Source organism: Anser brachyrhynchus (genome assembly GCF_964034855.1).
Source record: "Anser brachyrhynchus genome assembly, chromosome: 4".
Lineage (NCBI taxonomy): Eukaryota > Metazoa > Chordata > Aves > Anseriformes > Anatidae > Anser > Anser brachyrhynchus.
In genome coordinates, this window is record NC_137698.1 from 36614707 (window position 1) to 36631077 (window position 16371).

Sequence of the window (16371 nt, forward strand, 5' to 3'; positions counted from 1 at the left end):
GTTTAGTTAAAAGGGAGTATACTGATAATCTCTAGAATTAAGAAGTAAGTACAACCTCTTCCCCAACTCTACCGCCTACCTCCCAATTAATGCAGGGTTGTGTTGATTTTTTTTTGTTGTCTTTTTTTTTTTTTAATAAATAAGCTAACATTCATTCAACAAGTTTAACAGGAGAGAAAAAAAAAAGGATTCACACCAACAGAAGTGCACATAGTCACATGGTCTAAAATTTTGGGTAGACCTGTGCGGTGCCAGGAGTTGGACTTGATGTTCCTTATGGGTCCCTTCCAACTCGGGATATTCTATGATTCTATGATTCTAAGTCACCATTGCAATGCCATGCATCACAGTCATAGCTGTTGTTCGTATTTGTATTTATTTCTGTGTTTTGTTTGTTATCCTGGCTAGCTCAAGTAATGCTGAAGTCAGTGGGACTTATCGGCAGCACAAAGAGTGCATCTGTTTAGACTTAACTTCGGGATCCCATTCAGGTATTGCTGTGCAAAGCGGCAGTAAGAGTCTGGCTTCAGGAATAATGGCAAGACACTGCACATGACTGTCATTTGGAGAAAGGTATCATAATACACCAGAGTCATCTGCAGTTGTTTAGGAAGCTGACTGCTGATTCTAATTCATATAGGTTTGTCATTTCGTTTGCTGAGTTCATCAGTTAGCTCTGCCATTTTGAGCAAGACTAGTTGTTTTCTGTGTATCATGTGTGAACTGAAGGGAATGCTGGTGGATCATTACTTGTTTCAAACTATTGAAACAACAACATTCAGTATGTTTTTTGTTTTTGAAAGAATGTTAATGACCTTGTCATGGTTATTTTTCTGGGATTTTCCATAGTCAATAATTTTGGAGAAAATGTTTTCCATATAAATTATGATAAATTATACAGTAATGTATAGTGGTAGAGTAACAAATCTTAGGCTGTCTACATTCCACTTCAAGGAACATACTATTTGCCATTGCATCTTTTCTATTTCTGGCTGTTGTTGGCAGTAACAAAGGTATGAACACATTGAGACCAACTTTAGGAACAAGTGCAGTAACCTGTGAAAATCAAGGTTCTTTAATTCATCTTCTAAACGGATGTAGAAACTGAGGAACTCAGGTTGGTGTTGAAAACAGCAGTCCTGATTTTTGCAGTTCATTGTATATCCAAATACATCTATTTTTCTGAAGCTCATGTAGCAGGTATTTTTTATGTCAGGAATCAACTCACTTGAGAGAATGCTTAGATTGAGAGCGAGTGATACCGTGAGGGCAAGCTGTGTGTCTTTCATATTATTATCTTTAAGTTGTGTATCAGGTGCTTGAGTCTCCTGGGTGAACCAAGAGATTCTCTTCTCAGTTATGCTAGAAGGAAACATTAAGTCTGTCTCAATTGAAAGTCAGTGAAAGACCAGTGGAGCATGATGATACAGTAATTTACCATTTAATGGCTTCCTAAGGGATAACCAAAATATTTGAAAATCATTTAGTAAGAACTCTGCTCTTTCTCAGACATAGGTGACTAGAAGAATGTTCTCATAAACAAGGAGTTGCTGTCTGTTTCTTCATCCTAAAATGATACTCAGTGATGAATATCATCTTCTCCAAATCTCTGTTAACTCCCATCTGGTTTTACTGGATTCTGTATATTCTAAAGAATTATTCAAGTGCCACAAAACCAGGCTTTAATGTACAAATATTTTAAACCTGTTAATAATTAGGTATATACCTTATACATTTCCAGTGCTTTCTCACCAGAAAGAAAAACAATAGCTGAGAATACTAAATATTAGATCGGGTAAGAATAGTTTTACAATATTTAAGACATGTTCTTCAGCAAGGCAAGCTATAATAAGGGCAATAAATCCAAAACATGTATAGAACTTTTTAAAATAATTTTTTTTAGTAAGTGCCATCTACCTTGCCATCTTATCCAGAAAAAAAAAAAAAACCAACAAGTAATGCTAAAATCAATTAAACTATGTAAAGAGGTCTCTTTCAGATATTTGTATTAAAAAAAAATACTGAATATGATAGTGAAAAAAATGTGGTGCAGCATTTGAAGAAGCTCTACATAGGTCTTTGGATGAGTGTAGTTTGGCAAAATCTGAGTTTCTGTAGTTCAAACTGATTTCACTGGAATGTAAAGCTTCTTAGAGCTGACAGTTTGCCTGTCATTCATACCAAACAGATCTTACGCTACAAAGATGTGTTCCTTTGCATATAGCTATTTTGGCAGTCTCAGTCTGCTTTTCCTTGAACGAAACAAATTTTACGGCTGTGGTATATGCCTTTATAATGTCTGAGTATCTTCCTGTTCTGATGTAACAAAGCTGTGAGTCTTTCTGGGTTAATCAAAAAAGTTTAGCAGTAAGAACAGTTTCCCACACTGCCTTTACTGCATAGTTACATCCAGAAGTGACTTTCACAGCTTTGGAAGGTTTTAGTTAGGTTTTCAGTAGTGATGTTGCATGGCTGCATATATCTGCAGGACCGTTCTAACTCCTGTAGGTAGTGAGGTACAGGATCACCATCACGGCCTTTTGTTTAGAGCCTGCCCCCCCGAGAATGCTAAGCTCCTGTACCAGGTATGACACTTTCTGGAATACTCTTCATTAAGATCTCTTCATTAAGATCTCTTCATTAAGTTTGAGCCAAACTTCTGCAAATATAGATGTGTATGGTGAAATTCATACCCAAACGTATGCATTTTTAGGTTTTTCAGTTGTTGCACTCACACTTTCTCTGAATGTTAATCTATTGTTCTGAAATACTGCTTTTGAATATGCAGCACAAGAAAGTGAAGTTCACACAGTACTGTAACATACAAGCTAATGGAATCCTCAAATTGGATTTTTCTGTCTAAACAAAGTTGTGCTTTTATGGCTCATGTTCTGTAAATTCATTTGGTGTTGTAAGACTGAAATAATTTGTGATCATATGCATATTTTTACAAACCTATTTTATAAATGTACCCAGAGATTTAAAGTAGGATCATTCTGAAGCTTCTTAAAGAGCCCATGGGACATTTTCCAGATAGCTCCAACTTCTGTGTACCTTGCTTGTAGAGGTGACATTGGTATGAAAAGGATGACTGAAAACAATGAACATGAACAAACCTAGAGAATTTTAATTTCATTGCCAAGTAAATGACAAAATTCCTATCTAGTTTAGTGGTGCTGAGATTTCATTGTACTTTGCATACTAGAGGAGCTGGGCAACCCATTTGTTTTAGAACATTGACAGAATAAGCTCCTCTTAAAAGCTTATTAAAAGCTTAGGGTTTCTTGTGATACACCTGCTCAGAAAAGTTTGGCTCTTGATCCAGCTTTTGCATGAGTTTGTCAGTCTGTCTTTTGTTGGGGCCCAGGACTGTGTGGGGAGTATATTTTTTGCCTCTATAAACTGTTCTAAATAGAACGTACTTTCTGCATTAATAGCCTTTGAAACTGGATTTCTCATCTTTAAATCATACAGAAGAGATTTTGTAAAATTTCCTCTACAAGAAGATTTTTAATTCCCATTTAAGAAATAACTAAACCAAAGTAAATCACTATATGAAGGTTACTAATCAGGATGATGGCAGATCTGACATTAAGGTAGCAGTCCTGCTGCTTAAGCAGCAGGAGTAAAATTATTTATTAGTAAATAATAATAGTAAATTATAGTAAATAATAACCTGCTGAGAAAAATTATTTCTTTTTTGGTTCCTGAAAAACTTTCTCAGTGCCCTTGTGTTTATGTTTAAAGAAATTCAAAGGCACCTACATAATTCCTATTTTTTTGTACTTTTGTCATTGTCTAAGTCTCCTTTGGCACTTGACTTTTTTTCTCTTAGTGCAACTAAAAAGAAGCTAACTTCTTTCAGAACATTCAGCTTATTCTTCTTTCTCTACACCTTTCTTTGCCTCTTAATTGCAAACCTTTCCTCATTCTGATTCACTTACCTCTTACATCATCCGAAATGGGCTGCACCCACAAGCATTCTTAAACGTAATCACAGAACTGGGGGAATTATGAGTTACTCCTAATATGCAAAGCTTACATAAATCATTTTTCCACTAACTGAGATCCCAACTTCACTGCAGTCCCAAAGTGATAAGATGCTGTGCTAAAGGAGGCCCCAGTACTACTTGTTGGCTTTAGAAGGCTGATTTCAATAGGGGTTGGCTGTATTAAAGAGCCATTTACGCCTTGTTGTCAAGGAGAACTTGCCAGGGGACCTAAAGGGTCATTAGCCTCCACTTAGCACCATACAGTGCAGCAGATGCTTCATGACATGTCACAAGGAAAGGCTTTAACTGAGTGTCAAGAAATCCCAGCCTCATCAGCTTTATTCTTTTATTTATCTGATGCTATCTATCACTGAGTTGCCATTGTATTGGTAGGTGGGCATTTACTTATATGAATCAATGATGACATTGCCAGTGATATTGCATATTTTACTCCTGCTTTTAGTAACTCATCCTTCTATGTAGAGTGATTTGGTCCTTAGACAAGAATTAAACCTAGAAATGTAAATGCAGTGAGGTTTTAAAATTCTACTTGAAAATTGTGAATGCAGACAAGCCACCCATTTATTTTAGAAAATCACCTAGAATTACCAGGAGTACCCCAACTGTCAACTTCCTATGTGCACTACAGTTACAGCAGTGTTGTGATCCACAGGTTTCCGATGTGACCTACATACAGTTCTAGGACTCCTCCTCTGTAGTAGAACACAGAGAGTGGAATCTGGGGAACTTGCAACAGAGAATGTGTTCTTGCAGTTGCTTTAATCTTTGTTTGTGTATGCATTTTTCAAATACACAAAGCATGAGGAAACACAAACTACAGCACAGCTTGCCTTAAGAGATTGTAGGCAAAGTTTTAAAAACAGCAAAAACCCCAGCAGAGCAGAAGCCCTTAGAAGGAGATTGGCTGGTTAAACAGTATGTGAGTATGTCAGGTTTTACGTGGTAAACAGGGCAATTTTCTAAGAGAGTTTGAATTTGGCCACTCTTTTAACCATGATGGTGGCCTTACAATGTGATTTTCCTTCCTCTCTTTTGTTTAGACAACCATGTCTTCAGCACTACATAAATCATCTGAGTTAATCTGAGAAGTGAAGGTTTCCAAGTAAGAGTAGCCACACCCTGAAAGCATGGCATGTGAGACGCTATGCCTTCTATTTTAGGAATTCTTCCTTTCATCCAAAGAAAATCTCTCAAGAAGTTGTACCTAAGCAATAAGGCCCCCCTGAATAAATGGGAACTTACTGTGTCATCTTGTCACTAAAAAATACTAATCTTCATTCCATCTAAATGAGTTTACAAAGTGGCTGGTGGAACTTCGTGTCCAGGGTGGACAAACGGATTTCACTACCATGCAATAGCCAAGGAGAAGCCCTTTGTCCCATGGAGAACATCTATGCCTATTTCTTCTTTACTCTGTTGGAATGAGGTAATTTTATTAGTATTTACACTGTGAGAGAACGGAAACCTCTGAAATTGCTCAGAGGAAAAAAAGGAGTAACAAAATAAATAAGATTCAAATTCCCTCTCAGGGAACACTTTCATGAGGATCACTGAAATTTTGTTAAGCAAGGTTTTCAAAATTACTGATACCTCTGTCTGACTCTCTGAACAGAAGTCTTTGCATAGCGATAAAGTAGTACATGTGTGGAGAGTTCAAGAAGGCCAGCTGGTATTGGATCGACTGCATGAGTACTGCCCAGATAGTTTGCGTAGGTGCAGCCCAGGTCTACAGCTAAGGCTTCCTTTTTCTTCTGGCTGTCTGTAAATCCCTGAACGAATCATCAGAGTCAAAATTTACAGCTGGAAAAAGGATGTCATGGCTGGAAGAACTATAGGAAAATAACACAGAAATCAGCAGCATTTCTTATGGACACCAGAGTGGCCATTGTACCACAGAACAGTGAAATTATGGAAAGTCATTCAGCTTTTCTTTAAAAAAAAATGTTTTCTTTCAAAGTATATTTATTTACAAAATATAATTCGATCTATGAAAGTGCTTACAATTCATGGTACATTCACGTTTCTCAAGGCTCCCAACCATTTTAGTGTGGATCACATCTAAATACAGAGGTGATTGTATAGAATACTTCTTTGCATGTTTGCAGCCACACTAGCTATGTTTCTTCCAATTCTTGGTCACAGTGGGGCTCTCAAATTTGCAGCTGTGCAAAGACAGGATCTTCTGTTTTAACAGTATTTAACTGTGGTTTGGTAGATAGGAATGATGAGGGATTGGGACTGTGTTACTGACCAGAATTTTTGTGCCCCATGAGACCAAGATCTGTGAATCAGCTGTGTTGATGAGCCCCATTTTGGAACCTGTCAGTGTAGTTCTATCAGTGCAATATTTTTGTAGTCTTTTTTTTTGAGGACATGGGGTCAGTTAATGATTTTGAAGCAATTGTCAAAAATGAGACCCAAAGAAGACTGAAACAGAATGTTTCCTTTAACAGTGTATTACTTATTTAAAAGCATTGTATTCCCATTAATTTTGATATATGTTTATCTAAGTATATTGAAATCTAGTGCATATGAATATATAGAATATCTATGGATGAATCTAAGGGAGGTCTCCAAACATACATTCTTGAAGTATTGTACCCTTGTGAAATTTTTAGGAAAGTTTATCTTTGTCATAGACAGGATCAATAAAATTACTCTTGCCACTGCCCGTCTCAATCAAGTGGCTTTGCTTTAAAAATAGACAAAAATAAATCAAAAGAATGCCAGGTAATGCCCTGTTATTAAAACATCCAGCTACTCATAATCTGAGTGAAAGAGATCTTGGGGTGTGTGTTTGGGGGAGTTGAAATAGACATACCATTTGAAGAATGAGAACTTCTAGGACATTGTTCCATGTTTCCTTGCACAAATATGCCTTCAACCCCATCCTTGCCCTTGTTTTATTCCAGTTTTGAAATGAAATTCTGGCTTGGTAAAACAAGTATTTTACTGTGTAATTCACTGGTGTCAGGACTCAGCTGTTGTCACTTTCACCAAGACTGGCTTTTTGTAGAGTTGTTCTGTGATGGAAGCAAGTGTTCACCATGAAGCAGGAAAAATCCAGTGATTTATTAGAAGGTTCTGGTGGAGGATAGTAGCTTCTTGAAAATACAGACAAACTTTTTAATAATAAAAGAAACACTATATATGAAAAAGAAATGAAGGAGCCATTCTCATTATAAGCATCTGTAATTAGAAGGGAGAAAATCTGCTCTGAAGAGAACCAGCAACAAAAAGAGGAAAAATCAATAAATCAAAAGGTAATGGGATCTGAACAGTCTACAGAGTTGTATCTAACAGCTGCCAGCAGTGGAATGTTTGAGAATAATATCGTAGCTGTTACCTGGTAAATCGTAAGAAATCTGAGAAATGAAAAGATCAAAATGCAACAGCTCGGAGTAAAGCCAAGTGCCATACTGTGTGTATCTGCCTAAACAACAAAAATGTAGAACACTAATCCATTAAAAGCTCCTGTAGTGATAATAACCTAAATTAGGGCAATGATTTCTGAACTTTGGCATAAACCCTGGAGCCTAGTAGATCTCAGAACATGAGAATGGGCTTGAGCTGCAAACTGAGCATCCAGACGTTTAACACAAGATTTTCTGGACCACCTCCGTTTCAGCTATTGGAATAACATGCAGGAAGCAGAGAATAGACCCCCTTAGAATAGTATTCACTAGTGAAGCAGAAGCAAAGTCAAAGTAGATGTATTTTGTAGTTTTCTCCTCTGAGGCCTCCCACAGTAGAAGAAAGCAGGGAAAAATCATGGCTGGTGCTCCATCCAGCTGACAAAAAGTCCCCAGGGTGTGTTGTCAGATGACATATGTTTTCTTATTACCTAGGGTTTTAGCTTTTGTTTGGGTTTGATGATTTTTTTATTTGTTTGCTTTTCGCTCTGGAATGCACAAGTAATTTAAAAACTGTTTTAAAGAAAAGGGGAGAGTACAGTTTGAATTATTTGGATTTCTCTTTTCTCTTTGCAAGAAAACTTACAGAATTTGGCATCTTAACCCAGCCTTGCCTGATCTGATCACAAACACAGTCAAATTTTTATTAAAATGTTTTCAATCTTTCAAACATGATATTGATAACTGAAATGGACCAAAGAGACAGTAGCATCTGGTTTTAATGAATGTGGTCTGCTTATACTTGAAAGCAAAACCATGCAGGAAAAGACTGGAAATTCTTGTTCAGAGAATCAAAGTGCAATAGTGTTTTCCAATACCTGACATCTGTATGCTTAGAATGACCTGGGTGACTTCACTCAGCCAGTTGTTCATATTTTTTAGATTAAAATGTCATATTTGAATCTGAAATATATTTGGTACTTTTTTTTTTTAGCTTGTTGTGTACTTCTTTACACTCCTGCAGTCTTAACAAAGCATTTGCTTTGAGTGCTGTCATACCTTTTCAACCTGGCCAGCTTCTTGCATGTAGTCTATATCAATCTACTTTTTATATTAGATGTGTGTGTGTTCCAATCACTATAGAGTAGTCTGGGCAAATTGGGGGATCCTTTCTGGAGATAGTTTTCTGCCATATGCTTTAACATCTGAAAGAAAAGAATAACCTGAAATACCCTCATAAACTGCAGAACCATGTAAAAACCACTTTCAGACATACCCGGTATTTCAGCAAAAAAAGCGAGGACATTGTCAAAACAAATTGCACAATAGGCCACCCTGTCCTACTACCTTCAACTCAAGTTTATTGGCATTTCAGCCATGCCCTTCACAGGGAACCTGCACACCACTGGGGCATCTTCCAGCAGAGTAGCAGTAGTTAGGCTAAGCTAATAAAGCTTCCTGATCTTTTCTAGGAACTCGCATTTCTTATGCGAGGTGCATAAACTTGTTCTGAAGTGCAGTCTAGATAGCTGTTTAGGTTTTATACTTTGAGGTCCTCCCAGTCAAGATGATGGTGGTGCATTTTTATTACCCGACCTCTTTTTCTTTGCACCCTAATTGTCTCTCTTAGATTCGAAGAAGCAGTTGCCAGGGTGCCTAGCACAACGTAAGGCTCTGAATAATCACAGGAAAGATGTTGTGTGCATTTTCCGTACCACAGTGGAGTTACATGCATGATGAATCCATCTAGCTGTAAAGAATACACCAGGTGCTTGAAAATGGTAATTAAGTTCCGGTGTATATATTTCAGCATAGGGTTGTCCTTGAACTAGTATTTGAATTAAGAGTAACGGTTTAGAAAAGAATAAATGCATTTGACCATAAGCACCAACCTATTGCCTGTATTTGAAGTTTTAACTCAGTTTTTCACATGAAAGACAGAGGATAAGCACCCCAATTAGTTAGCAGTACCTACATTCCTAAAAGTTTCTAGCTTTTAAAACTGTAGTGAAAGTGGCTTTCAGTTACTGCTAACAGCTTCTTTGAATCCTTTTGTTACAATCCCAAAGCTGAGAAATCAATGAGGTTGGCCAGTTTGATTAAATAGTTTTCTTAAGTCAAACTATTGTAAAGTTAGCCTTTAAAAACAAATATGCTGCATTGCCTTTGACCATTTACAGTTTTTCTTTGGCTCCACCAAGCATGTGGACGTCTAATCAGGGGATTATCAAGTAGACTAGAGAAATATAACAAAGTTCTGTGCTCTAGTAAATATTTGTGTAGCACAAGCCTGGAGAAAGTCCATGTTATATTTTACTGTTGATAATTTAATAACTCTATGGCATGCCTGAAACTGTACAGTAAATGTCAGGATGTGTCAAATGTGGTATCTTGTAAAATTTAATAAGCTCATATGTAAGATGAGGTGCGTGCATGGGTAAGCAACACTGTCATTGGAAAATGCATTTTGTAATAGTGTTTAAGGCAATCATCTGAATTTTGCCAAGAAATTAAGTGAGCAATAGCCATCCAGTTTATAATTAATAACTGACAACGTAAGTGACAAACTGAATAACTCATGCAGAAATGGTCCAGTCTATCAAATGATGATGAGACCAGCCAACAGATTTCATATAACAATCAAAAGATCTGTAATTTCCTCTTGCTACAGAAAATAGACCATAGTGTAAACAACTGATTAAATTAACTGAATCTGTGTTCCATGTGCTTAAGGGATAGCATACAGCATGCTGTCTGCCACGGTAGTTTGTTTGCACTGAAATTAAGCAATAATGATTGAGGCACAGAGCATTTCCTGGGGATTAATGACCGCCTGAGAGGAACTGATGGCCCAAAGAACAGCTCCTGGCCATTAACCCCAGCCAGTCATTAATCCAAAGGAAATGCCCTGCCCCAAGGTCGTTATTACTCCTAGAAAATGAAAACGAAGAAAAACAAACCCGTAAGGACCTAGGTATTTGTTCTGTGTGGTGAAGTTTCAAATCATTTTGTGTGTGCAGATTTTGATAAAACAAATACTTTACCAGTTATTTAGCTGGAGTGCTCGGTTCTGTCTAAAGCATCTTGATATCATCTAGACCTACAGAGTTGCCAAGAGGCTAACAGGAGAAACATGATCTTCTTTTCACCTTTATTAATCTGTTTCTCAGTACGGAATGCAACTTATATTTAATTCTAATGTGATTTAAGCAAGGTGAATGTGTACTTCAAATAAGTATCTTTAAGTAGTCTGTATCATGTAAAGTATTTAGAGTAAGCGCTGGCAGAACAGCAAACAGATGTAGATACTGTTCTTGTTATGTTTAAACCCTTCTTTTCCTAATTCTGGAATCAATGGACAATCTATGCGTTTATAAGCAAAAATAGTTATAAATGTTAAAAGAACACGGTAAACTGTAATGTAGCAAGTGTATGGATTGGATTTCTTGAGGTAAATTGTAGTTCTTGGATGTTCATTGTTTCCTCTGTGCTTTCTGAAGCTGAAGAGCACTTCAGAAAATTTTAAAAAGATGACTGTTCAAATATATATTTATTGTCATCTCTACTGTGAATCAGCATTACAGCGTTCAGGAAATCTGTGAAACTTTTGTTTTCAAAAAAGTTGCAAGCCATTTCCATGTGAATATCCATTTGCAATAAGGTGATAGTGATATGCATTCATTACATAAGTTGATTCAATGTTAACATAAACTGTGAATTTACATTATTAATTTAGAGATAGAAATTTTGCTTTCTAGACTATGCTATCAATAAGATTCATTTATTCACCTTATTCTTTATGGATGTAGCATTGATAGAACTAGGCAACTTAGATCAGTTGTAACTGATGAGAGTTAATGATCTGTCTCTAGCCACCTCTAAAAGAAGAGAAGCTGGGATAAAAGCTGTGATGAGGCAGCTTAGTTTCATGTCATATATTAATCTATACAGGCTGGAGATTTGCGATATGGTTTTTCATTTTTTTGTGGAGAGATGCTACAGCACAAATGAATAAGGAAGACTGTTCTTCTTCTTGCTTTATTTAAGTGTAGATTTATGTAGTCTATATAGTTAATAGCAAAAAGTTAATTTGCAACTAAATATCTGCTTAGGTGAACTTCAAGAGTATGGCAACAATTCAAGGAAAAGAAACTGATGAAGATAAAGGTTCACAAAGAAGTTGAGGTAAGATGCCTTTTAATTTTTTTTTCTTTGTACATTCAATATAATCCAAAGGAATTTGTTGCTAAGATATGTTGTGCTTTCCATGTGTCATTCGTTTTACACCAAAGTAATAAGTATAATGTATTATTTTCAAAAGTGATTGTAAAACTATACTTAGCTGTAGCTGTGGGAGGGCGTCCCGAGGGACTACAGTGACAGTGGCTTACTGCCAATCAGGGGGAAAACTGAAATTCTATTCTTGCCTTTTCATCCATATAAGTATCTATATGTGGAACAGAAAACTTCTAATAAAGAGCTCTTCATTCTAGCAGAACTTAGAAGTCAGTACAACTGATAGCTTAGCTAGAAAAATCTTGACCTCAATCAAGGTGTTATGTTGAGTAGAGAAGGTAATTAACCTTTGGAATAGTGCACAGACAGAACAGTTGTGATAGATTGTCACTGGACATTTTTAAGTTATATTTTTAATACTTACTCATATCCAATTCTTTCTAGAAGATATCCATTATTTCAAACAAGATAAAACTCTAGAGAGTCCTTGGCCAGTGTTATTCATGAGGTCAAACAGGATGATATTGTGGCCCAATAACCTGTTCCTAACTTGTTGTGTGATACTAAGAAAATTTCTTTGTTGCTTTGTCTTTATTCTGTAGTACCTTCATTTCTTAAAAAAATAAATATATGTATATATATATATATCTTGTAAGTACTTATATTTTATTTTGATTTCCTCAAAGGAAAGCAGGCAGAAAACATAGTAGAAACCCTTGCAGTAGATGTCATTGATGCAAGGATTTAACTGTCAAACTGTGCTAAGAAAATGTTGACTCATAAACTTAAGTGATTATAGAGCTGAAATTAAGGAAAATGGTTTTCATGTAAACATATTTTTCAGGTTAGCAAAACTCAGAGTGACTTTATTGAGAACGGGGTTTACAATGCTGTACCTGAATATACTTGTCATCTTCCATTTACATGGAAGAGAACATCCAAATCATTGGAAAGGTGTTAGGTAGCAGGTGATTCAAAACCCACTGAATTTGCCCTGTTTGTCGATGGGGGTTGTCTTTCAGCTATACTCACTGGGATTTGGATCAAGATCCTATTTTGAAATATGTAGTCTAGTCTTAAAGGAAGTCTCAAACTACTGCAGATTACTGCAGAATTCTTTGTGGCGCCTGCTTTCTACTGACTACAAAAGGAATTATTTCTGTTTGGATACTTGACATCCCCATTACTCCCTTTAGAACAAGAGCTATTGTAGATATAGGAAACTACATAAATCAGGATTGTAATAAATACAGTATAAATCATCATGTTGTGTAGTGCAATGTGGAACACATAGTATAATCATTCTAGCAAAAATAAAAATAAACAAAAAAACAGCCTACTTACTTATTTGAAGAGGAGACAACTGGTTTCATTTTAAGCTCTTCTTCCACTCCTATTCTGGGTACTATTTATTAGGAAAAAACTAGTGCTAAAAACAGGAAGTACATAGGGAATCATCGCTTGGCACTTGCAAATCTAAACGTTATGTGCAATGTTAAAAAAAACAACACAGAGATACTAAGGTACAAGCAATGTCATTCCACACTAAGGGCCAGATCTAAAAAGTGGCCAGAACTGTCATTCCATCCTGTCATTCTGGTGTTCTGCAATGTGTTCTTTTATATATCTGGCTAGCACAGTAGACTTAAAACAGTAATGTTACATATAGGGAGTGGAAGGCCCTGGGAAGTACCAGAGCCACTGCACATCTGTCTATCCACAATTCAGTAGACAACAACGAAGGCAGAGGTGAATATTGAATCCTGCCTTAAGATGTTTGAGACAGAACCACTTTCTTCTGTTAGTGCTTTGCAGAGGAGGTCCCTCTCCTGATATAACTTCTAAATCTTTACAGAGTAAAGTTCAGTAGTAGTTTTTTTTTCGATATTTCCAGTGGTCATGAACACCTCCCAGACAATTAAGTGCTTATTATTAGTGCTTATACACATATTAATGCTTATTCCACATGGGAAATGTGGAGTCCAACCTCCACTATAGAGGACTCAGATCTGTCCTCTACTGTGAGTGAGTATTGACCATACCTGACTTGGAGGGATAAAAGGGCAGTCTATAACTTCTCTTTTGAATCTGAACTAGTGTAGGTAAACAACCTGAAGCAAATACAAGCAAAATTGTCAGACTTGGTGATTAAGCCTTCACCTGGAAAGGGGGAGACTGTAGGACCCTACCAGTGGTAGGATCATCTTGTTCATTATGCACTTATGCAATTTTTTTCATATAAAGTATATGCACTGTTTTTGAAACATGAGTCAAAACTGCAGTTTCTCACCTTTTCCTGTTGTGTTCTAGTCTTGAAACAGAAACAGCTTGAGCATAATGTTTCTTGTTGCTTTCTACACATACACGTGCTTTTCTTTTGCACCCTGCAGTGGTTAACTTCCCTTGCAGGTGAGCAATCATAGCATGATTCCTTTTAGGCAGAGGAAGGAGCTGAACCTCTACCACCTTCATATATGGAAGATTATGTAAGCTCTGAACTATTAATAAAAGGAATTGGTAGCCTAACCTCTTGCCATGTCTTCATGTCTTTAAAAACAAAAAACAAACAAAACAAAACAAACAAAAAAACAACAAGAAGCTGTAGTTACTGTTGCATTGGTTTTGGAACCTGATCTAGAAGGTCTACAAACTGCATTGTCAGAGATTCTCAGGATGCTAAGGAACTAAGGTCGTCAGGAACTAAAGTCTGAGCTGCTGTGCTCTGTGGTAACTGGCACGTTTAAAGGCAGGCATAGAAGCAGCAATGAAGGCACTCAGCGATCTTAAAAATGAAAGCTAAGGTGTTTTAGGGTTTGATTATATTTGATGGTAGCTAAATAGTCTTTTCAAGATTGCCTAAATTCTACCTAAATTTCAGTTAGATTCCTGCATTCTTTTTTTGCGTCTGACCGTGGCTGTTCACTGAATAAAGATCAAAAGCACACCTTGCGCAGTCACCATATATGGTCAAAACCCACTGCTTTTGATTTTCCTTTTAACATCAAAGCACTAGAAAGAGCATCTTCACTGAGTTCACTAATGTTCTTTAACAGGGTGGTCTGTAAATTTTATAAAGCTTTGCTTACTATATCAAAATACAAGACTTGCCTCACTTACATACAGTCTATTTCTTCTCATAATTGAGAATTGCAACATATTCTGGGGAAAGATGGGAATTTTAATCTATGAGGTAAAGATTTTCATCTCAAAATGAAAAGCAGCAAATATGAGCCGTACCTGTCTGTATGGAACACACTGACCTGGAACAGTTCGTCGCTTTGTCTTCACCATGATTAAAGAGATTTTTAACCCATGTTGCTGTTTTCCAAATAGGGCTTATTTATGTCAGTCATGAAGACAAGGCAACTATAAACCAGAATAAAAAGAGACCAGACCAGTGTGAAAAGCATGTATTATGCATGCACAAGGGAAACTGGAAGTGTCATCTTTGAAAAAAGACATTTCACTATGTGTGTAAGGGAAAGTTGAGACAGTCTTAGGAAGCATCAGCTCACACCTTCTTGTACCTTGAGACAAAGATGTGTTATATTAACTTTAGGTCACTGCAATAAAGACCCAAAAGATGTATTTAAATATGCTCCAACTATTTAGCAGGGCTAGAGTAGTGTTAAAATCCTGTTGCATTTTTCTCTCAAATAAACTTTCTGTCCTCATCATATAAAACATTTACAGGGACCGAACTTATAGCCATAGGCGTGCTCCTGTGTTCAAACACAGCTACCCTTTACAACCAACTCAAGATACTTCTGTCTAAACCCCAATTTTCAAATTGTGATGGGTGTTAGGAAACACAAGGCTATCTCTTTCTATATAAATTCATGTAAAGTAATTCTGTTAGATGGCACGCATTTACTCATGGGTTAAGATTATAATTGCATTTCAAAGCAGTTCTCTTGAAACATTCTAAAACAGATTATGTTCTTAAAAACTCTGTTCTTTACTTTGCATGTTTTAGTACCACATCCCATTAAAGCTGTGTTTGAAGTTACCAGGATTTGTTAAAAATTTGATAATGCCTAAGCAGATAAGAGATTATATACTTTATGTATATATTTGAAGGATTTGTTCCAGCTTGGATACAGTGTATTAATTGGCCACCTACAGTGAACAGCAGTGTTTAATATTTAGAACCCTTTTCCTCATTGTTTTCCAGGCAGAAGAGCATGTAAGTATTCTTTTAAGTAAATTTGCTAACTTTCTGGAACACATTTAAACAATGTGTGCTACTTGTGTCATATTACATTAACTTCACTTCTACAGACAGGTTGTATACATATGTAATAAATAGCCCCTCAGGGATCAGATCTAGATTAACTGAGAAAAACGTACTCTGCTGTACGTTAAGTAATTTACAATATCTCAGTAAACATTAGAAAAGACATGTTTGTCTCACCAGAACAGGTTAACAGTGCCTGCAGACTCAGTAATGATTGTAGAATGTTAAACTATCAAGTGGAAAGTTATAATTGCTTTAAATAGTCTAATTTTTCCCCTTAAAACCTCAGCCTATCTGGAGTTTGATACCATGATGTCTGTAATAACACTGAATGTTTATGATACAGAATGAAAGTAGTAAAGAAAGACACCAGTTCTGCAAAGGATCTAAACAGCGTAGCTAAGAGAGAAAAAGCTCATAGAGAAAACTTGTTTAAGTGGGTAATCTTTTATTTAAATATTACTCCTTTTTAATTAAATTACAATATCTGCAATTAGAAAAGAAACAGATTTTAGGCATGCTAATTTTATTT

At 36.4% G+C, this 16371-nt stretch overlaps 1 protein-coding gene across 2 annotated transcripts in view; it reads left to right on the forward strand.

Annotated features, from left to right (window-relative positions):
* The window catches only part of LOC308193719 (uncharacterized protein), a 170825-nt gene that overhangs the window by 68610 nt on the left and 85844 nt on the right, over positions 1-16371 (forward strand). For both annotated transcript variants that reach the window (XM_080588709.1, XM_080588710.1), the window contains exon 3: positions 11479-11551. In XM_080588709.1, the coding sequence (XP_080444835.1) occupies positions 11522-11551 (30 nt within the window). In that variant the 5' untranslated portion in view covers positions 11479-11521. The remainder of the gene's footprint in view (positions 1-11478; positions 11552-16371) is intronic.